At 44.6% G+C, this 27543-nt stretch overlaps 2 protein-coding genes across 3 annotated transcripts in view; one reads left to right on the top strand and one right to left on the bottom strand.

Annotated features, from left to right (window-relative positions):
* Nucleotides 1-27543, bottom strand: part of LOC119394037 (insulin-like growth factor-binding protein complex acid labile subunit) — a 105105-nt gene that overhangs the window by 53082 nt on the left and 24480 nt on the right. The gene's annotated exons all lie outside the window — the stretch shown is intronic.
* Nucleotides 1485-26932, top strand: LOC119394036 (uncharacterized). The gene is made up of 6 exons (XM_037661249.2): nt 1485-2759; nt 4027-4109; nt 14480-15270; nt 16433-16740; nt 18187-18333; nt 20982-26932. The coding sequence occupies exons 1-6, from the start codon at nt 1854-1856 to the stop codon at nt 21210-21212; spliced, it is 2466 nt and encodes an 821-aa protein (XP_037517177.1). The 5' UTR covers nt 1485-1853; the 3' UTR covers nt 21213-26932.

Here is a 27543-nt window from a genome sequence, read left to right as displayed (position 1 = left end):
TTACCGATGAACCTCCGCAGCTTCGCCCACTCATCATCATTCACTCCGTGGATATGCTGTGATTTTTTTTAAGCTGTTCTAAATAGTAGTTGTTACGAAAAAGTGTAATTATTCTTTTTGTTGAGATATATTGTATGGCAATCGTCTGACTTTCCTTTGCTGCTATTTTACCGTACTTCTCTCATATTCCGAATGACACGAGCTTCTGCGACCTGCTTACTTGAACAACACACGCAAACTGGTAAAAAGGATTTATCTCATCAGTGGCGCGTACCATATTTAGTTTTAATTCTTGCATGGTGGCATATCGTGCGTGGAAGTTGGAATTGCCACTGCGACCGCGGCTCCTTTCTTGAAGTAAGAATGACCCGATGTGTTATTTTCTTCTTCCTCTTCTCTTTCGCTACCGCGGATGTATCAACGCTCGGGACAGCTGTGCGTGCGTCAGCGTGGGCTGCTAATCAGCTGGTATATGTGACGGCGTGAAGTGGCCTCTCGAGTCTGCAGACACTAGGCGCACTGTCAGCCTTTCTTTTCGGCTTATGGTCGTTCGAGAAACACCTCCTCCGTAGATTGCAGGCTGTCCGATAAAAAAAAACGTGCCGCCCCGTCAAAGCGCCAGACGGTCTACGAATAAAAACAAAACAAAAGAGGCCCTTCGCGCTGTCTGCTTCACCGCGCTGCCGACGCCAGCGCCCTGCGCGGGGCGAGAAGTGGCGCCGCCTTCAGGCGGTCGTGGGAAATGTCTGCTTCATCACTTCCGGTCAGTCACCCTCCCCGTGTCCCCCCTCACCCCTCCCGCATGCCTCGCACTCGCAACCAACCGGGCAGGGCGGCTGGCTGTGCTTTGCTTATGGCCAACGCGCCGTGTGTTAGCCTCCGTCGGTGTGCTGGCGCAATGCGTTGCAGCAGTTAGTAGTAGCAGCAGCAGAGTGGTCGCACGCCCGCTCCCACCGCGAGCCCAAGAATCGATCGGCATCGGGCATGCATGTGGAATTCCACGGAGGAAAGGCGTTTCGATGGAGCCGCATCTGTGAGTATCCGACGAAAAATTCGGGCCGTCCGTCCAGCGCCGCTGTCCATGTTTGCTGATGCGGTACGGCGCTCTTAATAATTAAAGGCCCGATCGTACGGGTCGTTAGAAACCTGCGGGCCTCGCGCTGCTTACTTTGCTGACGCTGCTGTGCATTCAGACCTAAATACCACACTGGGCGTGTTTTCTGGTTGTTTCGGTGCTCGCGTCTGGCGCTTGACAGTGAACGCGATTGTTTTCGTTAATGAGATGCGTATGACCGCGTAGTTGTTTAAGCCGTTCCACTTTCGCTGCGGGAAGCCTGCGGTCGTCCCAGTCTTTATCCTCGTTGGTGTGGTTAAGTTCCTCGTTTACTCGGCTTTTCCTCTCCTAACCAGACACCTCGTGTGGTTAGTAGTACGTGCCCCCCTCCATGTGCTTTTCGAGCGAGACACATCGCAGCGCGTCTGAGACAAGCGGGCCGATGTCTCGCTGCTATTCTTCGAACCGGCCCGGCTGTTCCAAATGTTTCTTTTTGAACAGCTATTTCGCACGCGCTACCGGGTTACGCGAGACCGGTCCAGGCCGCACATCGGCGGCTTCACAGCGATGATCGTCGGTGTCTACCACACTTCGCGCAGACATGATTGTCGCGAGACTCTTGTATGCGCGGTTCAGCCGGTGTCGAAAGCGTCGTGACAGTAGCAAGAGGAAGAAAACAGGGTGCTACAACTCCTTAAAAAAGTGCGATTCATTGTGTTCGGCGTGTTTCGTTCTCTGACAATCACACTTTCGGAGGACTGCATGAACGGTGCTTTGTGGGGGGAACGCCAAGCGCCGGATGATGAGCTGTCCTCAGCTGGCGGAAAGCGAGAGAAGGCCTTCATCCGCCGCCGCCGCGCCCCCTGGTCCCAAACCCTACAACATCTTCGAAGATCTCGAGGTGTTTGCCCACTTCGAACACTATCGTAGCGAGAGCTACGCCCAAGCCATCCACCTCATGTCTTCGCAGACGAGCCTGCGCTCCGACTCCAGACAGTCCTACGCGTCGTGCGCCACAACGCTCAAGGAGTTGTCCCTCAGCGCGCCTTCCTCGCCTAAGGGCGTCCACAGCGTCGAGAAGTCGTCCACACTCCCGTCGACTTCGTCAAACGTCGCCTCCTTCGCGAGTCCCAAGAAGTCTAGCAGCCTCAGTCTGTCCAGCTTCTTCCGCAAGATATCGCCCCGCTTTCACAAGAACCGAAAGTCCAAGTCAAAACCCTGGATAGTGGTGGAGTTTTCGCAGAAGGATATCGAGGGCCAAGGCTTGGACCATGAGAGCATGGCCGACAGCGATCAGTCCCTGGAACTTGCACTTCAGGGCAAGGAACAGTACATGGCTTCCCATACCGGAAGCGCTACTGGCCGTTTAAGTTTCTCGGGAAGTGGGAGCCAGTCTTCCCTGAACGCATGGGTCAGGGCAGGAAAACCGAAGGCATTTGGTCCCCTGCACCACGACACTCAAAGGGTGCTGGCGAAAAATTACGGCAACATGATTGCCAAGGCACGTGGTTGTCGCAGCCAGGAATGGCTGCACGGCTCCAAATTGCCGTCAAAGCCATCCAAGACATCGACACGACCTAACCAGTGGCCTGTGCCATCGTGCGCCGGTTCTCGTCACAGCATTGGGTCACTAATGCCAACGGTAGTGGTGAACTCTCCAGGGACAGTTCCAATGGTTCTATTGGAAACTGGCTACTCAGAGCAGGTACTGGCATGTCTGCAAACGAGGCAGCAAGCTGGCCTTTCCCTGAACATGCCTCTTGTGACAAGTTTGTATACATCCTGCACGATTGTTCTCTTAATTTTTTTTTTAATACTCCTGCACTCGATCCGTGTCCACTTCTGACAGAGTGGCCAAGTGTCCTGACTAGCATGCTGTATGCCTTGGGTTAAGCAAAAAAAGCATCGTCTCTGGGCATGTTCAATTTCCCTTTCAGAATTGTTGTTGAACACAGTCAATTTGCTGAAGAGTTGGTTTATAGCCTGTGTACTTGGGCACGTCTTGCCTGTATTAGTTTGCAAGTGACTTGTATATTGCCGGGACTGCATAGCGGAAGTGTGTAGTGCTGATAAGCAAGAATGTGAGCATCTTGCGTGATTAAAAAGTGCTGTGTTGTATTGAACTTGCCGCTTCTGTTACGTAGTGGTTTGTGTAGTCCTTTATCTGCAGTAGCATCTTGCTACTGTATCTGGTAGGCAGCGATTTTCCTACCAGGAAAGTGAATTTGGGGCCAGTCAACAATGCTTCGTGTAGTAGTTGTGAGAGCGTGAGCTTCATGTTCCCACTTAATTGCCCTAGATCTGTGGCCTGTGTGTTGAAATAAACATTTTTTTTTTCGGTGACTGTTGCATCAGTCTATATTTATGGTGCACTTGCATACGTGCCCGGCATGGTCAGAGATATGAATGCATGGAAGTGACATTATACAGTGTGCATGCCAACTCGACTTGATTTTATTGCTATTGGTAACCAACTATTCACAGAGTTCTGAAATAATTTTTTTTTTTGTTGCTGTTCAGGTATTGTTGAGTCTCTAGTGAAGAGAAACCTTTAAACTCTTGGGTTGCGAGGATTTATTGCTCGCTGTGTTTGAAAGTTTTGTCTATGTTGGGACAGCATATACTACACTTATTCAAACATAATACTGTGCTGCTGTAATATTAAAAAAAAAAATTCTTTTCCATGTACCCCTCATGTCCTTTTCTAACTCCTCTAAAACTTGTTCACTGGTGGGCACTTTTATAGATTAAATGACAAAACTTTCTGAAGGGATCCCAAATGGCAGCAATTCAAATTTGAGCACTCTTTGTGTTAAGGGAGAGACAGTCTTTCCAAAAAAGATTTTCGCCTGTGTTCTAGTGTTCTGAGAGGCTGTGTCAGTGTTGTGCACAAGACAGTGTTGTTGCACACTGACCGTTGCACGTTGCCACATGTGACATATCGTAATTGTTTTACTGGCATTCCTTTGCAGGAGGGCACGGCTGAGCAGTCATTTGCCATACCTCACAGTCTGAGTGCTGGAACCGTCCTACTTACAGGGATTCCAGAGAAAAGGTGTGAAAAATCTTGCAAATGGTCTTTGTTTTGAGTATGTTTCCTGCCTCTCTGTTTTGCATTAGGTTGTACTAGCGGATGCGTGCACACGTGTCTTACACCACATGAATAGCTGGCATAGTGTTATCTGCAGCTTGTCACAAGTTCTTGGTGTTAAGTGATGTGAAAGCCGCCCCTCCTCCCCCTTTTTAACAAGGCTCCATTGAAAAGTTTGGCTATTCGCTCAAAGTTGTAAGGTGCTATCTGGGGAGCGTTTTTACGGAATTAATTTTTCATATTGGTTGATTATTGGACGTTTTAGAAGAAATCGAAGTGTCCATTACTCTAGCAGGCAAACTTCACCGTCACAATCTACTCCATTGCTGTGTCTAGCATCCGCATCGGAGTAGCTTCCTCGCATTCTCTAAAGTGCCGGAGGATAAAGTCCCTAGATTTTTCCTTTTTACTTAAGTACCGACAACTGCCTCCTTTCACGGCCCTCTCTCACGCGCAGCTGGCGCCCGACGCCATTTTCTTCCTAACTTGGAAGATTTATAAAGCCATGTGCGTCTAAGTACATGAGCTACGCATCTTTCAGCGGACAATATGCTCCCGCGACGCGCCTTTCTCCTCCCGTCAACCCCCTGTCATTAGTGAATGGGGGACGCGTTTCACCAGGTGCTGGAAAAGAGTTAGGAAGAACATAGCTACAGAAAACGAGCGTTAGCCAATGAGATTCCTCGCCGGCGCTTCAATGGCTGTCGGTACTTAAGAAAGAACAGGGAAAAATCTAGGGACTTTACCGGAGGAGAGAGAGCAAGTCACGTTGATGTGACAAGCCCTGCCTCCTTTTTTATTCTTTCTCTTCCTATATTGTTTCTCGGCACATTGGATGAAGAACAAAAGTTGCATGTCATGATCAGCCACGTTTTACAACTGGTTCGGAGTTATGAGCACCGCAGGACCAGTCGTGAGCTTTGCGAGTGGATGCTATTCAGGCATGTAGGCAGGTTACCTTTGGCTCACTCCTAAAATGTGGCTTTTATGAACAGAAAGGCCTTTTGTTTTAAATTCTGAACATTTTTGTGCCACACAGGTATTTCGCAATTTGCAGACGTGAATGCTACCGAGTGGTGTACGCCCCACGCTTGTTTGTTTGTGATGCATAACACTGTAGGGCCCTTTAAATGTGAAAGCATTCCCACCTGTGCTAAATGTTCAGTGGGAGATCTCTGTCGCAGCACTACTCACAGAGATCCCACAGCGTTTCTGTTAAGCTTGAAGCTGGGAATAGTACACAGAAACATGTTCATCAGACATCAAAAGCTAGCTCACTATAAAGCACTCAGTGATACTTTTCAAGGGTCACACTACTCATGCAGCTTCTATGGCATCAGCAGCTATGCATGAAATAGTGTGCAGATACACATTTAGGAGTTTCACTTAAAGGAGTACTGGCACAAAATTTTGAAGGCGAGATAACCTGTGGGATAGATTTGTGTGGACACACATGCATCCTCTACAAAATATCAGCATATAATATAACCTAGAACATATTTAAAATCAATTTTAAAGTGCGTGCCGCGCCACTGCACGCGGAACGCACCTGTGGTTTTCGTGTGAACAACCACCTGCGTCACGAGTTTGTGTTGGCTACCATGATACTTGTGGGCGCTCTTTCCTAGCAGACCTTTTCAACGGAAAGAGGAGGCAGACTTGCAGGGGAGTACAAAGGCCGATGTCCTTGCCTGGGCAGTGTGTTTTGGGGGGGGGTCACGCATATTTACAACATCTCAAGCAGCACCCAGGAAGCCATCTTTGAAAATAATTGTCATTGTGGTGCTCATGTGCAAGCGGTTTTGTGTGCTCACGTAGCCAGCAATGTTTACATGAAAAACACTCTGGGTACCGCCTCACTCGGCGCTCTCTGAAACCGAAACTGCCACTGTGCTCTATAAAACCCTCTCCAAATAATTAACCATCGCACGCTCGAGAATACAAGCTTTCGAGCTGTGATAAGTGAGCCGTTTGCTACTTGTTGCAACAGAAAAAACAAGGTGCAAAATTTTTGTGTCACTGCTCATTTAAAGGGCCCCAAACCACCCAGAGTTGTGGTATTGCAGTTGTGCAAGAGTCTTCAACAAACTCGTAGCTACCAGAATTTTTTGAAACTGTGCCGTAAGAGTGGAGTTACAGCCATTTGATGATCCAAAAGAGGGCTCTCGCTCTTTCCTTCGCTATGCCTTGTTCGTCGGCTTGTCTCTCCTGGCCAAGTGCTCCTCCTCACTGTGCGAGAAGGAAGAGTGGCGAGCACGCATACTTGCGAGCAGGCAAATGGTTTTTTTTTTTTTTGTGTGTGTGTGTGTGGATGACATGACCGGATGCTAATGTGGACATCACGACCAATGCTGGGGATTACCAAAGGGCCTGTAAAGGAGAAGGGGTTGTTTCTTGGAATTTGTGGCGCACCCGCAGCTCGTAGCACTGCCATATTTGGCATTGTTGATCCTGATGGCATTCTGAACTCGATGCGCGCATTTACTTGGAAGTGTTGAAGAAATATCGGAGGTGGTTTAGGGGCCCTTTAAGACCCGCAACTCTTTCAATCTTGGGCAGTGCTGTGAACCCCACGCCCCGCATTGCATCGGGATACAGCAGGCATGAAAAGTTATGCGTTATTATGCTGTCTCACTTTTTGTTTTTGCTGACTATCTGTCACGTGTACAAGTGCATGCAGGCATCTGCATATCTTTTTGTTTTTGTCATGTTGGGCGTGTTAACAAAAAAAAGAATACCCCAGTTGTCACGCTGTTTCTGACGCCGAGTTCTTTCAAACAGCTATTGTTTCAAAGGCTGTCCCAAAGAAAGTACATGACAGTTGCTGGCTTTGAGGAGAAAAAGAAGAAAGAGGAATAAAAAAATGCAATTCCTTCTGTGGCCTTGTGTGGTGCCGACAAACATCACCATTCCTTTAGTTCCTGCGTGGGTAACTTATGCAAAAAATAGAAAAAGCTTGAAAACTCAGAAAGATGTAGCTATTGTGCAGGCTCATGTGTAGAAAATGGTAGCATTATAGTTGAAACATCTAAACAATGTTGGTTGAAGAGTTGACGCTCAGTGGAAAAATATCAGTTTAGAAATACAAACGATCTGAAGGGGAATTCGTGATGCTCAGCTTAGTTGCATCACAAATGTTTAAAAAACAATGGTAGTGTTGCACAGTAAAAGCATGAGCCGATGTTCTGGCTCATCAGGCTGTGCACCCTTGGGTTTCAAGTAAACCAGCAAAAGATATGTGCAGTACACAGTGATAGGCGATAACTAGCTATTTTTAGCGACTACAGTGAACTGCTGCATTCCTGGAAAATCCTATAACGGATTGCTTTCAGGAGAAAGCAGCCTGCCATCTTTTTCACGATGTTAAATAAACCAAAATTTGTTTATTTAAGCCAGTAATCACCGTTTATTTCTTTGTGTCTTGTGTGCCCCATACAGATTACACTGCAGCGTTACGGTTCCTGTGAGCACAGAATTCTCAGTAGTTACGAGACCTAATAGAATTAATAGCCTAATAGCACTGAACTGTGCCAAATACATCATTAAAGTAATTTCCCCTTTCATAACCCTTCCTATCCGAAACTTCCAAGATGGCTGCTTGTACGTCATCAAAACTTCCAGAATGGCCGCTTGTGCGTGGAAACGTCACTATATATTGTGCAAGGACGTGACGAGAAGCCCATACCGTGTTGTGACGTCAGGGTACAGTAGGAACCGAAACTAGCTTTTAAAAACATACTGTAATTACTTTTTCAGGGCGCACTCGCGCTTAGCACTACCTTTTCTAGGCTCTTGAGGGCTTGACCTTTCATTTGACGCAAAAAAACGACAACTGAAAATATTCGTGTCAGTACCCCTTTAAAGCAATTTCCCCTTTCATAACCCTTCCTATTCCTTTTGGGAGTCCGCAGAACTGATTTCCAATATTCAGTGCCCATGTGTTTCGAATTGCCGACTAATACACCCCCGCGCTGCCGAATGCTTGCATTCTGGTTAGCTAAATTGGTAGCACCCAGGAAAGGCGATGGTCCCTGGTTTGATCCCCGAACCAGGACGAATTTTTATTCGCCTTAGAAGTTTTTCATTCTGAGAAATACTTTCCTTGTAGCTTTGTGCTACAAGAGGGTGGTTGTCACTTTCCCTTTCACAACCCTTCCACCACCTTGCGGCATTCCACAGAACTATTTTGCGATGTTAAACCTTGTATAAATGAATAAATCAAAACTATACAGCAGAACAGATGCAACAAAATACGAGTTAGATTGTGCCAGGTTCAGCTTCAATGCCGAACACAGCAGCTTCATTTCTTTCGAGGAAAGCTGTGCATAGCATGGCACACATGTTTTTGTAGTATGGGTGACTATGGCTGTGTGGAATTGTTGCTGTTTTCTTTATTACCACGACACGAAGATAATCTCGCTATGGCTTTGAAACAAAGTGTTCACGCTGTGTGTACCATCTGTTGCAAAATCTCTCCATACCAAGGGATCTGCAACAATCTAAGACTTTTTACGACGTGGTGCCGCATTGCTCATATGTGCTTTTGAGGCCAGAAACATGTTCTCTTGCCATATCAGCTCAGTAACGGCCACAGTAGTATCTATATGTCCAAGATAGTCTCAAACCTTCTTGTGTGAGAGCTTTTGCAACATATTTAATGCTTTCATTTCCCCTTCACACACTACCAGTCATTTCTTCCATTTCAAGTTACCTTGCATACCTGCTGTATTTTGTGGGTTTCTAACCGTCTAGTGTCTCACAGTACCAGTTGTGTGGGCTTGTACTGCATGTGGTGTCTTCAAGGTGTTTGGGCCTTCATTGTGTGAAATGCTTTTTGTTCGTGTATAATGAGCTACACATTTTAAGCATCATGGCAGTAGTTTGTTCATAACAAACTCTACTTGGTGAACAGCAACAGGTGTTACAAAGTAGCTGTCGTGAGGGCTTGCACCCACTCTGAGAGCGTGTATGAGGCTGGTGCAAGCCCTCATCACAGTAATCTTTGAGGCTGTGCTAGTGCTGCTTTTTTCCCACCTTAACTACACTAAAGATAGGTCAAATGAAAAGCTTTAAAGGGTTGTCTTTTTAGTGTATCATAATTGGGCACTGGTGGACATTGAATACCGTGTGAACACACTAACTGCTACGACTTATCCATTAACGTCCTAACTTAAGGATCCCTTCTACCACCTCTCGTAATTCAATCAGCTTCTCGCATTCTTTCCTCCTGCTGTTTCCTGTCTTTTCACCACACATTGTCATGCCAACAGGGCGATTCTCGTGATGTCACGAAAGTGCAAGCTGTCGATCGATATATATGCAAGGGATATTGGTTGTGATTCATCTGCCACCACAGTTTACCTAGTCATCTTGCTCAGCTGTTGTGCACAAACAATTGACTCCACTTAGCATAGTTAGTTTTGTACTGTGTGTGCTAGTGCAACAGCATGCAAATTGGAAAAGTTGAAGTCCTGAGAAGTACGAGGATCAGAATTGACATACTGGTGGCACAGAGGAAATAGAGTCTGTAGGGAGAGAAGCAATGAGAAGGGCACCGCCACCTCCTCAAGTTTTGAGCAGTTCAGAGGCCCTTTAATATGTACTTAAGCTTTAGCCTATAAGGAAAACATTGCTACTTGTGCACTCAGGTACACCCAGTTAATAGTTAACCGAAGATTACCATCAGTTTCTTAATATTCATCCGAGTAATGCCTCATGAAACATGTTTTCTGTTCTGCTTAGTTTTATGTGAGTAAGATATGGTACTCTGGAAAATTGCTTAGCAGAACACCAGTGCGAGGTTAAAGTATATGGACTGTTGTTGCAAGTTTTGCTATGGCTGTGCAGCAGGGAATGGAAAATAAAATAACATGTATAACAGTTGAGAAATATTAGAGGTACGTGTCAGTGGCACTGTCAGTGTAGCTTTGATTGGGCTATTAAGAAAAGAGTGAGCTCATTTTTTCCCCTCATCCAGAAGGGTGGTGGGTCATGTTTAGGCAAGTATAATGATGGCATTTCAAATGGCCAAATTCTTGCTTCCTGATGTTTTTCATTGTGTCATACATATGAATAAACATATAATGTGTGTGATCATGAAACACAAACACTTTGGAAACTAATGCTCATATGTGCCAACCATGGTGGTGTTTCATTTGCTGTATTCATTCATAGGTAGATCGAGGGGCACTAAAGGCAAATAACCATTTGTGTCATAGTGAAAGGTCAGTACCGCAGAATGTCTAAAATGTCAATATTACACACAGCAGCGCTTTAGCCATAAAGAAGTTAAATCTAGTACACGGTCTGTGCCACTGGTAGGACATTCTGGAACAAGCTCAGTGGTGTAGCAGGGCTTCAGTACGATTGGTCACAAGTACTTAAACTACTCATGACAGAAAAGAATATTTCAGTGCTTTACAAGATACAATAAAAGGCAACTAGGGCATTTTAGTCCGATTCATGCAAAAAATAACTTCTTGATGTCACCCTTGAGAATGACGCAAGTTCCGTTTTCACCAGGCTGTGCTCCGCTAAAGCTCCTTGCTTTGTTGTGCTGCAGCACCGGCTGTCGGGCAGTAAAGCCAGTAAAGGGTGGGCATCGCCCCGTCAGAAGGCCGTTCTCGGAGGCAGGCATTGTGCTAATAGTATGGGGATCACTAAAACATGATTTTCTTTCAAACAATGCATTTTCTTGGCATGCAGCAAGGACAACGAAGCTTTTGGAACATTATTTTAACAATTCACATCAGGCTTATTATTTGCCTTTCATGCCCCTGTAAATCTTGGATTATGTGGTGTCAACTCACCATACCCACGCACTTTTGCAATAGCCTTTGGTGCGCCATGGGGTAGTTGTGTGATGTTTGGAGCTGACAGGTTGGACCCCTTGTTGTGGATGCCGCACAACAGGCGGGCGCAGCCCCCGCAGTCCCTGCACCTTCTAGGACCAGAGGGGGATCCCCAGGTGCCCCCGATGGAACGGTTGTGTGTACGGGTGCCCTCAACTGAATCAATCGGCGCCTGTTCGTTGGACGTGGACTGCAAGCGAGTCGTCAGCACGGCCAATGATGACCAAAGGAGGCATCGGAAGTGACCCTTCGCAGCATGGTCATGTCCACCCGCGAGAGCTCAACCGTGGCAGCGAGAGGGTCAGTGAAGGCACCTCTTCTGAAACAAGCACGGCAGGATCCTGCTCGCCTGGTTCTGTGGTGTTTGTGTGTGTGTCTGTGGCCCTCTCTGCACCCTCACTGTCTCTGAGATGCACTGCACGACTACATCTTGCCTCACCTGCCCATTAGTGCCTGCTGCCTATCCTAGAACATATGCTTTGTGCTAGGTACCTTCCTACTACAGCCAAAAATAGGTCCATATCCATTCATTTATGCACGTATGTCTGGTCTGATGCAAGATTCTTGTATAACCGTAAACTCCCTCCTCCTTAATTTATAGTGACGACCCACGTGTAGTACACTACACAGGCAATGATAGTAATTTTTATGCAAAACCGGCTACCTTTTGAGTACATCTGAAGAGGGCCATGTGTCTGGTTTGTCATCCTTGCTCTCATTCTACACTGTTCATAAAAGCACTTGGCTAATAAGACACTCATACCATATACGGACAGAGTACTAGGTTTGGCTGCAGTGTAGGCACACCTGTGACACTCCTCCAAGTAAAATGCAAGGGACCCTAAGTAGGCACCTATGGATGAGGTTGAGATGTTTGTATACATTGTGCGTTCTGGAATCACTGAGGTGATCTTGGGATAAGTACCATAAGAGGCACTTCTGTACTAGAACTTAGGCTTCACATTTCAGGCCTTGCAGGTAGCTTAGAAGTGATGACACTGTATAATTTTGCCACATACTGGTTTTGTCTTGTACTGGTAAGTTTTGCAAAGAAAACCTCTATTCTAGTACCATGAGTGTAGAGACAGACTGTATCTATTTTATTGCTTGCCTGGCAGCAGGCTGTTGACCCTAACACCGATCCAGAACAAGTCGTAAAGAACAGCAGGGCAGAACTACCACACCATCACAGCTTTCTGGTCAATGCTCTTTACTGCTGTCAACAACAAACGTCAGGTTAGATGTCTACTTCACAGGCATAGGAAGCACCATTGTACAAAGCTTTGTGACATTTCTCTGAATAAATTAAGGAGTTTCAGTAATCTTTACACGGAATTGTACCTCCACAAAAGAAAAGCCTGTTACTTGATGTTTCACCTTTCCAAGCACCACGTCTTTTTTCCTCGCACTGAATTCTGGCATCTTGCGTGCACCGTCTCGTGTTGTCTGGGAAAATGCACTTGTGCATTCTTTGCATGTCAGTGCTTGCACCTTGTGGTGGGACCGTGTTGTTGCGACTTGCACTGTGAATGTTTCGCAGCCATCAAAATGGCATGCTGTGTGTCGTCCATTCTGAGGGTTTATTTATCGTTTGTCTGTTTGTTTAGGTGCAGGTAGACTATCGCTCAAAAAAAGTTTTTTTTGAGCAGTAGTCTACCTCCTTTAATGTGATGCTGAGGAAGCATACACAAAGCTAGGTTATGCCAGAATTTGCAAGCACACGTTAATAATTACAGTGACCACGTGCTCAGCAAGCCAGAAGCGATCCAATACAGGAAATACAGTTGACAATATCACCTTGATACTAACTCGCTGCTGTGGTTATGATAGTATGGCTGTGAACTGGGCTAGCTGGTGATTTTTTACAGCAAAGTGTGCCCCCTGCTTCTCCTAGTAATGCTGATGCATGCAACTACCATAATACATGAGAAAATAACTCCATAGTGCGCTGCTCTGGTAAAGATAGGGTTGCGAGTGTACTTCCCAGCCATGAATTTTTAGAGGGCAGAATGCAAAAATATTTGCGAGTTCGAGTTTTGGCAGCACATGAAAGAAGAAGCTTGTCCAGTTAAAATTATTCCTGTATTGTCTCTGTTATAGCTTGCTTCTCCTGGGGATTTTTAGCATTGCCAATCAGTCAGCAAGTCCGTAGTGAACGCTAGGTTTACAGTGCATTCCAGTGGGAGAATAAAAGATTATACCAGGAATGTATATGGAACTTTACTGCACCGAAATGGTCTACATGTGGGAAAAAATAACCTGAAATTCTCTACAACCCAGTAACATGACTGGCACCCGAGTGTTAGCGTGAAAACAATGAAAGCGAAGGTTTGGCCTTTGCTTTCTATGCTTCAATATATAATTTCAAGTTGACGACAATTTGAGGAGACAAGTGTCTTCAGTTCTTGGTGTCATTGCTGTATATTAACATTGCTGCTGAAAATTTATACGTTTTTCTGCACTTCCTCATAAATGGGAACTGACTGCTTGTCTCTCGTCTGCACTGCATGTCAACTGTGTGTCTTTTGTCACCTTTTTAATACGTTCACTGCACCATGTACCTCTCACATGCAGTACTGGTACATTATATTTTCGAGCACTGTTTTGTACTACCACACTTTGTTGTGCTGTCCTCACTGCCTTCGATAATTCCAGAGTGTTGCCATATTGTCTAGCATTCATTTTAGTGCAATTTCTCACCACTTCGTGATGTGTTGTTTCTTGCGCTGACAATCTACAATATCAATGGACGTTTCAATGTGTTTTCAGTACAAGTGCAACATCGCAGCCACATGCTCATTTTCAATTGCCATTGACCAGCTGTCATTGAAATCCACAAACAACATTGGCTTGTTCCCATGAGCTCACATAGCCAATAAGACTTGTTCAATTTCAATGACCTCTGGTTTGACTGGTCATTGAAAATAAGCATGTGACTGCAGCATGTACTAGTCAAGCTTGGTTATCGCTTTTCTTAAGCAATGTTATGTCCAACAGGGCCAGCTGGTTGTGAGGACATTGTGCATTTGAAACTGTCAATTGGATATGAGCTCACGGATAACTGCACATGTAGCATGCATAACAGGAAAAAGTATTTGAATATCTTCGTGAGAGGTCATTACCCTGTAATATGACTTGATATAGGCTTACGATTATGACAAAATAGTGAAGCTGTTGAGCTAGCCTCATTCCTACTAGATGCGCTCATGTTTGCGAGCACACGTAACTGCCATGATCATATGGAGGCAAGAGATGATGAAGTTAAGAAAATAATGACAGGCTTTATTTGTCACTTTATTCTTTAGCTGAAGGGCAGGGCAGTAAATATGGAATAAAGGCAACTACACCTCAATTTAAAAAAGAAATGCAAATAAGGCCCCCCATGCTTTCCTTGGCTTCAATATATGTTGCCTTCATATGGCTGTACGTGACAAAAACCGGACCCAGTATCCTCATTAACTGCCCTCAATATTTCTATCGCAGAGCACTGGACAGCAACATCACGCAGCTGTCAAACGGCTGCTGGAACATTGGCGGAAGCTCTGTGCCAGAACACCGACCATCCTACCTTGGCATCAGCTGTGCTATCAACGGATACACAAACTACAGCCAGTTCTGCCGTAGCCGCGACAGCAGTCCCGCCCGTCTGAGTCCCCGCACCTCAGCTCCGCTCGCTGCAAGCCCCGGCAACCGTCTCAAGGTGGAGCCCATTCTGGAAATCAAGGCCAGCAATGGCCGCGGGGAGCTCACCAATGGCCGCCACCATCACGGTCCCCAGGAGGTGGTTGCAGCGCCCGAGCCCTGCACGTCCCTCGTGCAGCAGCGGATCGCCGCGTTGTACGGATCGGAAGCAGCAGAGAGGGTGGCGCGCTCTCGCACGCGAACGGCGAAGAGCCCACTCAAACTGGAAAAGGCCGCGTCAAAACGTAGCCCGTCCTGCCCAGCGCAAGTCATCCGCGGTCGTTCAAAGAGCCCGCCCGTGTTCAGGCACCTGACACGTGACTTCAAGGAGCATCTCCGTTTGTCGGAAGTGTCCGCCTCGCCGGCCGAGAACTTGCCGGGGTTCGTTCCCGCAGCATCGCGCTTCCCTCTTCTGGGCTCACCCGAGAAACGAGCTCCTTTCTCGGCGACAGCACTGCGCATCTGTGATGTGGACAGGGGTGACAGTAGTGCACTCAAAGAAGACATCCTGGAAGAATCTCGGAATTGCCAGGTTGTCAATGGCGGCGGTGCACAAAAGCTCAACGGGAACCACGCTGCTGCCGTTGACGAAGGTAAATGGCAGGCAGCATGCCGGCTTTATTTACTGTGGCCTTTGGTTTTCCATTCCAAATGGCACACTTTAAGACCCCGCCTCATTTATCACACAATGAAATATACAAGATTATTGTCCTACAGTTTGCAATATCTCAGGCTGCATTAGACGTTCTTCTATCAAACCGCCAGACCTAGTCTGCATATCATTGTTTCCTCCTCTGGCCTTTCTGATGGTAACCTCATCAAATTTGCTAACAAAGGCTGTACCTGTATCTCCCGTGCCTTGAACATATATAATATGTTTAAGTAGTATTTTCCAACATACGTTTGAGCTATGAAATTCTTTGCCTGGTGACACTCGCTCCTTACCACAAATAGATTTTTTAGTCACCATTGGCGAGCATCTCGCTAACTTGTTAATTGCTTCATTTTTAATCGTCGTTCCTTCAGTATTTTTTTTTTCAGCCACAACTAATATTCTTGCATTTTTGCCTTACTACCATTGTATAACGTTAACACACCTACTATAGCCCTGCACTAGGGCTGCAGTATATGTTACTAAATAAATGTGAAGGTTGTTCATACATTATGAAGCAAGAAACATTTGAAAGAACTTGGCACAAGCCCATGAGATAGTTTTACCAACTTTTGCACTGAAAAGGCTGTTGTCCTGTTACCGTTCTTGCCTTGACTGTCAAGAACACTTTGCCATGCAGTGGCCATCAGTTCTACTTCCTTCCGTTCATCTCATCAGGCTTTTCTACGTGCTGTCTTACCCGGTCATCCCATTGAACTGGCACCATATAGGAATGTCCATATTTAAATGTGGTCTCAGTGAATTAGGTAGCACTCTCTGGGGCATCATTGTTCTATGTATTGAGACATCCCCTCTGCATTATGCAGTGTGCTGGTTTCATAGAGTTCTATAGGAAAATGGGATAATTTCGGATTTTTTCTTTTTTGTTTTGCAAAATAATTTGAGAGGCAAAGGGTTGACAGGATTCATGGTATGAGCATGCAAACACACACGACACAGAGAAGTAAGGCAACAAGCGCAGCCTTGCCTGCATCTCACTCAGCTGCATCATGCGTGTTTGCACACACACACTACGAATCTGTACTGACCAGCTCGGTCATCAACTTCCATGGTCTAACAAAACTTCGCTGTGTTTCTTTCAGTCGACAAAGCATTGGACTTGCCTGTCGAAACGGTGCCCGCGCAACATGTGTCATCACTCCTCTCCCCCGTGTGTACCAAGGCGCTCTCGTCGTCAGACCTGCCCGTGCGGGAGGGCCACACGTTCCTTGCCACCTTGTCGAGCACACAACAGGTCCTCGAGTGCCACATCAGAGACGCTGAGCGTGATCTGAATGAGGCAGCCCTCTCGGAGGACATGAAGGGCAGGATACGGGCAGCGATTGGCAAGGCCAACCTCCTCATCAACAAGAAGTTTAAGCAGTTCAAGGAACTGTGCCTTAAGAACATTGTGAGTGTGTCGACATCTGTTACTCTACAGTACACTCTCTGTAAATGTAAATCTCTTTAACGGAACTGCTGCTTAAATGGAACTGCCTCTAATAAGATTGGTTCCGTACTTCAATTATGCACCCCTGTTCATCTTTCAGTGAACGGAACTCCTGTTAAATGAAACACATTTTCCTGGTCCCTTCAGGTTCCATTTAGCGGTAGTACTGTATACTTGAACCAGGGTTCTCCCCACAGTGGGCGGTGGTGGAAAGGCCACCTGCCGCTCAGCTGCACCACCCACTGCTCCAAATGACCCCTTAAAAATGCGTGCCTGAGGAACCAATAGGCAATGTGTGTGCGCAACGCTAGGGAACTGTGCCTCCCACCACCTGGTTGTGTAAAAAAATAGTCTGGACAGGTAGCCTTGTGGTTTCAAAGATCGCCAGCTCCTGTGCCTGTACTAAAACACAAGCAAGCGCCCTTGCTTCCGTTTCCTATGTGTGTCATAGATGCCAGAAATGCACGGCCAGAAATGATGGGTGGGTGTGTATTGAAAATGGAAAGTTTGAAATTTTCAACACAATATCCCCCACCCTGCTCTCAATGTCCATCCCTAAAAAATTTCTGGGAAGAACCCCGATTCGCATGAGCCCCACAAAGCCTGCGCAATATTCCGCGTCAAGGTAATATTGAGACAAACTGATTACCTGTTTTTTCTGGCCACGGAGAGAATATCTGTACAAAAAAATAATAAGGACCACTATGTGTCGAGTAAGAAGTTGCCAACCAATAACTCGGACAGTGTTACGGCTCTCCAGTGGCACCAACTTGAATTTAATGTATATGGAAGATTGATGATTTGGACGCTTTACAAGGTCTCTATTATTCGTACTCTGCATGCATGAATGCGTGCTAATTTGTTGCCACACCAAAACCGAAAACTCACTCCAAGATGTTAAAAAAATGTCACTGTGGACTTTATATCCTGCCCTTAAATCATAATTTTGAGGCATCAAACTTGGCCTAGCAAAAATGACACGTTTACAAACTGGTATGGTTGAAGAACTGGGTATTCATCGCCTAAACGTATCACAATCTGATCTGTTTTCAGATTGTGATAGCCTTTCAGTCTTTCTTAATTATTGCAATAGGTACTAAGCACAATTTCTTTTTCGCGTATGTTCTCATGTGTGTATTGTTAAGTGTATGTAATGTTATGGTGTGTAATGTTTGCATTGTTTCTCACTTGTGACTGCTATATCTATAGTTTTTATGAGCACATTTTGTAATGTAATGATTGTGCAACTCGCCGCTATCATGTAACGCAGAGGCCTAAGGGCCTCTACAGCTGCGTCATTCCATATTTTACCTTAGTCTCTTCCATTTTTTGCAACTTTTTGCAATGGAAACCAAGGAAATTCATACATTTGAATGTGCACATTAATTTCTTTCTAACCCTTTCTAGGAACAAAATGTTGATGATCCTTTTCCAACTACTGGATCTGACTTGGCTGGCTTCTGGGATATGGTCATGTTGCAAGTTGACAATGTTCACGCATTGTTTGAGGAACTCAGCGTGCTTAAGGCAAACAACTGGGTAGAACCTAAAACGGTGAGTACAGCTATGTCAATGTCTTGCTGCTTTTTTTTTTTTTGCTACCGAATGAGCTGTGTCAGTTTAAGTTGTATATGCCTGCATATTAAAGTTATTCCGCAGCATTACACTCCATTTTGATGCTGAAACGGCAATGTTTGTGAGTAAAGACACTTCACTTTGCTGTAAAGCCACATTGCGCTGCAACAGAAAGCAGCACTCGGTAAATATGTCGTCTGAAGATGCACAACAGAATTGTTTGGCAGCTTTTCCTTCACAATTGCTTTGTGATGCTGTCGCAGAAATCAAGCTCTTGGTTTATATGATTAATTGTGCAGTGCTCCTATTATTTATTTATATGGGTGGATGAAGTGGCCACTGTTGTTCATGCTGCATGGCGCAGTGCATGAAGATACAGTATGCTCTATAAAATGAAAAGGGAAGCCCAGGCATGTTGCAAGGTCATGAAAGGTCATTACAGACTTATAAAAGTGGCCTCTTCTTCTGTTCAATATGCAAACACTTGTGCTCATCATTAACTTCTAAATTTTCTGTGAGATTTTCTTCACTCATTCGTGGTGCTCTCTTCCCATTTCTTCCCACTCCAAGGGGCTACTCTTCCCGTGAAAAAAAAAAAAAAAAAGAATTTTGGCAATGCCACCCTGATGTTCCTGCCTCCCATGGAGTGTATTTTGACGATGCCCACTTGAATCTAGTCCGTGGGTTCTCAAACTGGGTTCCGCATAACCCAGCGGTTCCGCGAAGGACATCTTAGGGGTTCGCGAGCGGCGAGAACAAATGCAACCCTCTCCTGTTTTACCCCCATTAGCAACTAATTTATTTAGACAAGCAAATTTGCATTGTATTTTGCATTTAACGAAGTCATCGTACGCCGCACGCGCACATCGGGTTTCTGCAGGTAGCGAGAGACACACGTCTCTGCACTAAAGACTCGTCGTCTAGTGCGCACCATGAAATGCACGATTTGCAGACCCGTGGTGACAGAACGTGCAGAGTGCTGGTAATTCATGCTCGTGGGTGTCCAAACCAGTTCAAACGACATTAACGGGCACTTCGGCGCTTTATTCGTGGCTCATGGCGCGTCGGCAATCACTTGGCACAGTTTCATACATGGCGATTTGCCACTGCTCTATGTTGGTTTGTAATCAAAATGCACAATGAGCACTTTGATGCACCCAAACTGCGTCGCTTCACACCGGCTGTGGACTACACGAGCATTAAGGCTTAGCTTTACGACCGGTGTATTGGTCGATGGCCGTTTCGCTGTGCGACTTGCATGCCTCCTGTTTTGTTTTGCAAAAAATAAACAGGCCTCTGCACGTCCAACACTCCGTTTGCGTGAGCGCATTGCTTATACTGCGCGGTGCCTGAAGCGAGTGTATGGTCGGCGGGCGCGACTCACGGAGCGGTGCGGGGGCGAATCGCAAGTCTATGTCTTATAAGGAGTTCTACATCAACGGCGATAAAGAGAACAGGCCAATACAGGCAGTGTTAATACACCCCCCTCGCCCCCTCCTTTTGATTGTCTTCATGCTCAGTAAAATGTTAGGGGTTCCTCGGCACTCTGGAAAAGTCGGGGTTCCCACCAGGGCCAGAAAGTTTGAGAACCCCTGATCTAGTCAATCACTCACTTGTCAGGAAAAACTGATTTTGTTTTCTGAATCAATCAAAGGCTCAAGCTAGCAAGTTTCCAGAACTGTGCCAGACCAAAGTGACCCAAACATAAGAAGCAATGACGTACGAATGCAAAAGTTTAGGTGCGAGATACGAGGAAGTCTTGTTTTCTGTTTTGTCGTATAGTTCAAATAGCATTACGGTATTGGAAGAATGCTCTACTAGTCTGAATACCATGTTCAGCTGCAAGTGCTTTTTACTGCTACGGTCATTAAAGGGACACTAAAGAGCAAAACGATTTTTCTCATATTAGTAAAGTACTGTTTCACGATACCAAAAACGCGCAAAAACAAAATGTGGGTGGCGATGCCACCTTGAAGTTTCCGCACCATTCGCCGTGACGTCACATGTTTTGGCGGCGCCTCCTAGGGTGTACGTAGTTCCTAATCGGTAAAAATAAAGTACATTGTCCTCTGAGGGAGCCATAGACTTAATATACCAAGTTTGGGGTTTTTCGTAGAGCCAATGGTGCCAAAAAATGACAAATACACTTTGAAGTCCTTGACGTCATGCGGGGAGATTTCGGCGCGAAATTTAAAAATGCAACTTTGAACTTGATTTTCTCCTTTATTAATAAACATATGATGGCGAAATTAACGACGTTAGACTTTTCACGGCACAATTTATCGATCTAAACCAATTCATTGTTTCTCTTTAGTGTCCCTTTAAACTCTTCTGTGCAACAGCTTGTGAATGGTACTAGCAGCGTAGTGCACTTGCTCTAGGATACACGCTGTTTACCCATCTGGAACGGGTGCAAGTACCTCTTTACTGTCTCTTTAAAGCTTGGGGCCCATCATCTAACAGGTCCTTCATTTGAAGTATGCATATTTTGCATCCTTCAGTGCGTTTACAAAAGATCTACATTTGCTACCTAGCCTTTGCTTCAGAGAAACATCCACGCATTAGGGCCCGTTGTGATCGGCCAAGCTCTGAAAGTTGGAAATGCTATGCCTGTTTCTCATTTTCAGGAAAGTAAAAGCACGGCGTTGCCAAGACCAGTCAAGAAAGTGGCCTCCCGGTCCATGCCAGCAAGTCCGAGGAGGTCTGAGAAGGCCGAAGAAGCAGCCAAGTCTCGGTTGGAGGCACGCAAGCGGCTCATGGAGGCCAAGCGGCAGGCTCGACAGCAACAGCAGTCACAGCCAGCCGGGGCCCCCGACGAGGACATTGCCATTTTTGTGCCACAGGAAAAGACCAACTGACCACACAGAGGCTGTATCACTGGGCAAAGATAGCAGGCGGGATAGTGCTTGGCTGTGCTCTTGTGTCCCTCAGATTGCTGGCAAATGAAAGCCTTACCCCACGTAGGAGTGTTTTTTTGCACACAAAAATTGTGCTGCCCGCATTGTGGACTCCACGCACAGCTGTTGCCTGTGACAGTTGCATTCAACTTATAGTGGCACAGCACAATCTGACTGTCGATGTGAGAGATGTGCTGTTCACCGCAGAACTAATTTGCACAAAAACTGACTGTCGTATTAGCGACGAAAGCAGTTGGTTCTCTTCACAGGGTTCCCAGAACTAAATTGCCATTTGGGCCTCAAAAGAAAATGCAGTCATCAGTTAATAATGCCTTTGTCTTAAACCTAAAAATCGCGATAGCCCTGTTTTGAGACGCATTGCGTCGAAAGGTGGATTGACATGACACAAATGTGGCACAAGCAGGTGGCGAGTTGCAGTCGGCACACTGCGTCGCACGACATTTCACGGCTTGGCTAGATGCCATTGCCTGTGCATAAATACGTAGTCCAACATCAAAACTTTCACCTGGCGGGCAGACAGCGTACATAATTTCCATGCAATACACACCACTTCCATGACTTAGGAACAGAAGAGATTTGAGGTGCATTGTGAAATGTCAGACTTCCTACTTTCCCAAGTGAGATCATTTTGCTTGTTCTTTGTTCATTCTCTCTCCCCTTGTGTAGGAGGCTCTACACAGCCCTTGAATGTCATCACATGTATAGTACTTCACTCCACATGCTCTCTTCTTTGTTTTCCCATGACAACGTTTGCGCACAAGGTTACCTAGAAACATCGCTTTACACTTCGAACATTCAGTTGCAAAGGGAAAGCTATCGTGCTCATCTACAGAGTTATGGAAGGTGGAACTGAATCTCTTGGTTGGTCAAACTATGTACACAGAGCTGCACAGTACGAGGGCTTGTAGAGCTAAATGCTGCTTGTAGGCAATATTGCCATTCTAGTGGGCCCTATCTAGGTCTAGCAGATTCTTTTCTTTTTTTCGTACAGCGAAAACGTGTGGATAGTAAAATATTGCAATTTTCTAAAATAAAGTTTATCTTACTGTTATTTTTGGTAGACTTGCAAGATATGCAGTAAATTGCAACTTGGTTTGAAAACCATTTTTGCTTCAACAGATGCCACTCGCGAACAAGAATGGTAGCGCTAATTTTCAGTGCTCATCTTTTTTAGATAGTTTTGTTTGCACAATCATTCCTGGGCATTTTATTTGCTAGGAAATTAGCTTCTGCGATATAGCATACTTGTAAGCACCAACTTCTCATCTGTCATGTGGCACAGCATAAATGTTTTACACTACTCTTCCTGTATTTCAGACATCAATGTGTTTACTGTGTTGAACTGTAGTTTTTTTGCAAGTTTTGATAGCTCTTTTCAGATATCGTGTTGTGTTTAGCACAATCTCTTCAAGAAAAATCTGACAACTACATGTTCTAGCAATTCTTTGATTTTCATATTCCAAACTTGGAGCTCTTGTTATGCGAGAGAAATGGCTTCATTGCATGTATCAACTTAATCTTAAATAAGAGAGTTTGTTTACTGCCCAATACCGGATAAGAGAATGTTTACTGCCCAAAGAAAGTACGGAAAAGCAGCGGCAAAATTCTACTTTCAGAGAGACATCCTTGCCATTCTTACTGTAGACTTTTCATTGTTAGTGTGCAGGTTGTTGTAGAAACCGCTAGTGTTTAATTACTGGGCTCATTCCACTGTGGGACGTATGGTTGCACAGCATTGCATTGTGTCACGTATGGTTATCAGCAGGAGTTCTTGCAACACTGTAGAAGTGGATGAATGTGAACCAATCACCAGAAACCGGGAGACAGTTGAGCTACCATAAATTATTGAATGCCTTCTTTTTTATTCAATACTGTTGTGGTTTACATGAACTCCGGCATCAGCAGCTGTAGCATGCTAAAGAATTGACAGATTATTATTGGCGTGATTATTCATTTGTTTGTTTGCAAGGAGGTATCTGCACTAGCATATGTTCACAGATGACCAACTGCAATGACATTGTCATAATCTTGACATTGTCAGTACTACTGTTTGTGATAAGTATCCATGTGGTCATTCAAAAATCTGTCGAAGTACTTCGATGGTCATGTAAACCATTAACCAACAATTCAAAGAAGGGGTGTGCAAACATACGAAAGTTTAAATGTGAATCAAATAATCATTGCTATTTTATTCATGTTAGATTCGATAGTTCACTGTCCGTATCTGTTGAATATTCATTTCTTTTCATATGAATATGTGAGCAATAACATTGCTTATTGAAATCTTCAAAAGAAGTGGAGAATGACAGAAGTAAAGACTGCTCGGAATGGCTTCGCTGCAGGGCACAGGCACCAGTTTCCCCAAGTGAACTCGCAGTAAACTTCAGTCATTCATTGCCATGCCTTAATTAAAGCAGCCTTGTGTGCAAATATGTCCAAACTTAGGCGCAGCAATTTACTATTCGGCCGTTTGCACCATTTAATTCTTTTAAAACTAGGGCGGTTGGATCAGATGGAATTGGCACACAGTCTGCATCTTGTGACGTGCCAGTTCTTGGTTTTTCTTTATTGCCATTTTTGTGCACCAGATAACTGAAAGCAGCTGTCTCTCGGTTTCATCAAGACTTGGATCACCGTACGTGCATTTGTGAGGCACATTACATGCATTTTAAGATGCTTCTAAGTATGCTATACAAATAATTTTAATAAGACTTCCTTTTCACCAAGATGACCACATGCAAGTTTTACGTATTTATTTGTTGTCATGATAGCAAGTGGGCAGACACAGCCGGGCTGATGGACGCTTCGGTGAGTCTGGCTCTCCGAAGCTTATGCGGTACGCAGCCAAAGCTGTAGAGCACCAACGCCACACAGCAAATACAAATACATTAAATGTGCACATTAGTATATTCAATATTCAATTAAATGTAGGGCAGTTGTTTTCCTCAGACGTAGTACACGTTCAGTTTGGAAGAATCGGTGTCGGATCACCCTTGACGAAATGTCATGTTAAGGTCTGTTAACTCGACAGAAGTCAATTGCTGAAGATATCTTGCTGTGTACATTTGGCCTTGAAGGTTTAAAAGCCACCGAATTTGCAAACAAAACGAACTTGCAGCTACAAACGCACAATAAACAGTTTTTTTTGGTTGCGCTGTACACAGAATTTCAGTTGAACCTCCGACTGATGCAAAATGCAATATTCACTGATGAGCAAGCTAGCTTTCCCAAATGCGAAAGTTTCAGCGAGGCACCTTTGTTGGAGAAAAACATCTTGTTCAAGCACTGTGCATCACAATCGCACACGATACCCGACATGTCTTCAATGCAAAGTCTGTCGGAATCTCCAGGGCAACAGGCATTGCTTGTGGCAATATAGAAGCACGGCTGCCATGCAATATTTATGCGACTTGCTTTCATCAAAACTCTAGAAGTATTCCTTTCAGACAAACTGTATTTTAAAAATTTGAGGCTTTTTTATTTCTCATCAAAATATGTGTGGAACTCTTGAAAATGTAAAATTCTGGAAACCGCTGGACTGTTAAATAAGGTTGTTCCATTTAAGAAAAGGCTCAGTTCCAGTGGTTCTGAGTACGTATTTATTTGTTTAGCTTGCAATAAATTTTATGACTTTCATCAAAATTTCAAAAAAAAAAGTTAATTTGGCGATTGCACCCTTCTAATGTAACAATAAAACGGAACTATTCTGTAATGTGTGGATGCAGCTACAGAAGTGGGGGTTTTAACGTCACTTCTTTTGTTATTACGATAACAATTGTGTACAATTTTCTACACTTTCTTCTGTCAGATGCTAAAATCGAGTAAATTCTCAGCTAATTCGATTTTAAACACTTTAGTTGCCAACTAACTAGAAAATTTCTGGATTTCTTGTGTATAGATAGAAAGCCCTGACTTGGCCCCAAATGAAAGTCTCATTCCCGTTCATCCCAACACTTTGGTTCATTGAGTCCTTGTGAAGCCATGAATTGGCCCAAAGCACATTTTGTAAGCCAAACTTCCGTAAGGGTAAATGCATTTCAACAATTGCTTCACAGAATCGCAGTTCATCTTAAAAAGAGCCTACTGTGGCACTCACAACAGCTTGACTTGCATGAGTGTTTGGATTTTTCATGACTCTTCATTATTGGCTAATGATAGAAGGGGAAAACATTTTCTAACAGCAAGTCGCAGGTTGTACATTGCACTTCGAACACGTTTTAATATTTCAGTGTCGATTGATTTTGACGTTACCCTTCCATAAAAAGACGCAGAAACATTGTCAAGCAGAGTTGTTGTGTGCACTTTTAAAGCACCATGTAGTGTTGTAGTAAAGCAGACATTCACTGATACGAACTCGCCAGATCCATATCTGCTTCATCATCGACTCCAGCAGGCTCGAGGTTTTTGTACTATTGAGATGCCGGTTATGTGTGTCTGCACTTCACTTTTATAAAGAACATCGTTGGTAGTCCAGAGGATTGGCTTGCAGGTGAAATAAAATGTGAACTCCAGCACTCCGTGCTCATTTGTCCTTCCTCATTGCCTGTGCAAGCAAGTCTGGTGAAACTGCAATATTTTGGCCATCATTTTTGTAAGCACGCAAGCATTGTTACTTGTGTCTTGCATCCCCCCAACTCAAGTCAAAACTCCAAGCCATGCTCGGCTGCAGAGAAAAGGCCAATTTCCTCATTGAAAGTGCAAAAAAGAAAGGTGCTCAAGGACCACTAAACACCTATCCTTCACGAGTTGTTTTGAGCGTTTTGCGCATTTTTTCATAAGCCCGCATAACCAGCGCACGTTTTACATTCCGCAGGGTCAGTGTTGCTATTGCGTACTTCAGTCGCCTGTGCACTCTATTTGCCCAAGACGTTTTATATGTACGACTTCTTTTTATTACATGTTGCGCGAGTATTTATTTGGATGCTGTTGGCACTGTTGCCAAGTCTCTTCTTCTTCATGGGGGTGCCACTGCAACTTATTTCAGCATTGTGTGTAAATGATCATAAAAGGGACCTTGTAATAGCAATGCGATAAGAAAGCAGAATGGACTAAAAGCTTTTTTCGCTAATGTTTTTAGCTCCTGCTTTTTTATAACATGTTGTTAAGCTGTCATAAAAACAAAGTACTTCAACTTCAGTGGGGTGTCAATGTATAAAGTAGTTCTTATTTATTTCGCTTAGCAGTGCTACCCAATTTTGTTTTGCTCGATTGTGTTTAATGGTTTGTGTTGCGTGTGCATGAATATTGCAGTGTGGCAGTCATTCTTGGTTGCAGTGTCTTCGCTCTTGTATGTGATGTAGCTTACACTAGCTCGGACTTCATAATGTGGAAAGGCATCTGCTTGCGGTAATGACGGAGCCGCAGGTGCCAGCTAGATGGAGTGTTGTTTCACACCTGATTGTTTTTCTCCTATTTAGGTGGATTCTGTGCTTTCATGTTTCTTTTTGTACTACTGCGATTAATTTTGCTGTTAAGTGTACCAATGTAGATAACTCGTCGCTTGACAAGAAATTCCCAGAAATGTTGTTCTTCCACGCATCATTCTCGAGGTTGAATAAACGGCAGCGTGGTGTGAGTGAATTCCTTTCACACCACCGCAGAAAGTTTTTCTCATACATGGGTATGTTGACTATTTGCTTTGCAAGGAATAAAGTACATAAATGATAGTGTTGGTCTCTTTGAAAGCTTACTGCTAAATAGCTGAGGGCGTACATTTGCACATATTTCTCTGCATTGTTGCTAGGAAGTGACAGCAGTTGGAAAAATGGAGGTGACGTACTTGTAAGAACACGAACTCGTACTTTGATTAACTGGTGTCCAGAAAACTGGGAAACGGCTGGGCAACAATTGAAGCTATGAAGACGATTAGAAACAATTACTTTTATTTGAGAAGACGCTAGGTAAAAAAATTCTGGGCTGAACATTATATTTAATGCCTGAATAGAAAGCAGAATGTTCAGGAAAGAAGTCCTGCAAGAAGCTTTCAAATCCAACTAAATCTGGAAAGAAATTTAGCAGGGCACCGAAGTTGCATGCTTACAGCACAGATACTAATGAGCAAGAACAGAAAGAAGTTTCAAGAATTGTAGAAACGGAAAACTGCTTGCAGCATTTCAAGCTTTATGCACTTATCTTCATATCCTTAGCTGTCCAATAGCTTGTTTTGAGAAAATACAAAGAACAGCTAATTTTGAACAGGATACAATACAAATATTAAAGTAGTTTTTCTAGATGGTTGTAGCCACCAGGGGTGAAAAATATGTATGCCTGT

The sequence above is a fragment of the Rhipicephalus sanguineus genome, chromosome 5, assembly GCF_013339695.2.
Source record: "Rhipicephalus sanguineus isolate Rsan-2018 chromosome 5, BIME_Rsan_1.4, whole genome shotgun sequence".
Lineage (NCBI taxonomy): Eukaryota > Metazoa > Arthropoda > Arachnida > Ixodida > Ixodidae > Rhipicephalus > Rhipicephalus sanguineus.
This window is presented reverse-complemented; position numbering and strand designations above follow the sequence as displayed.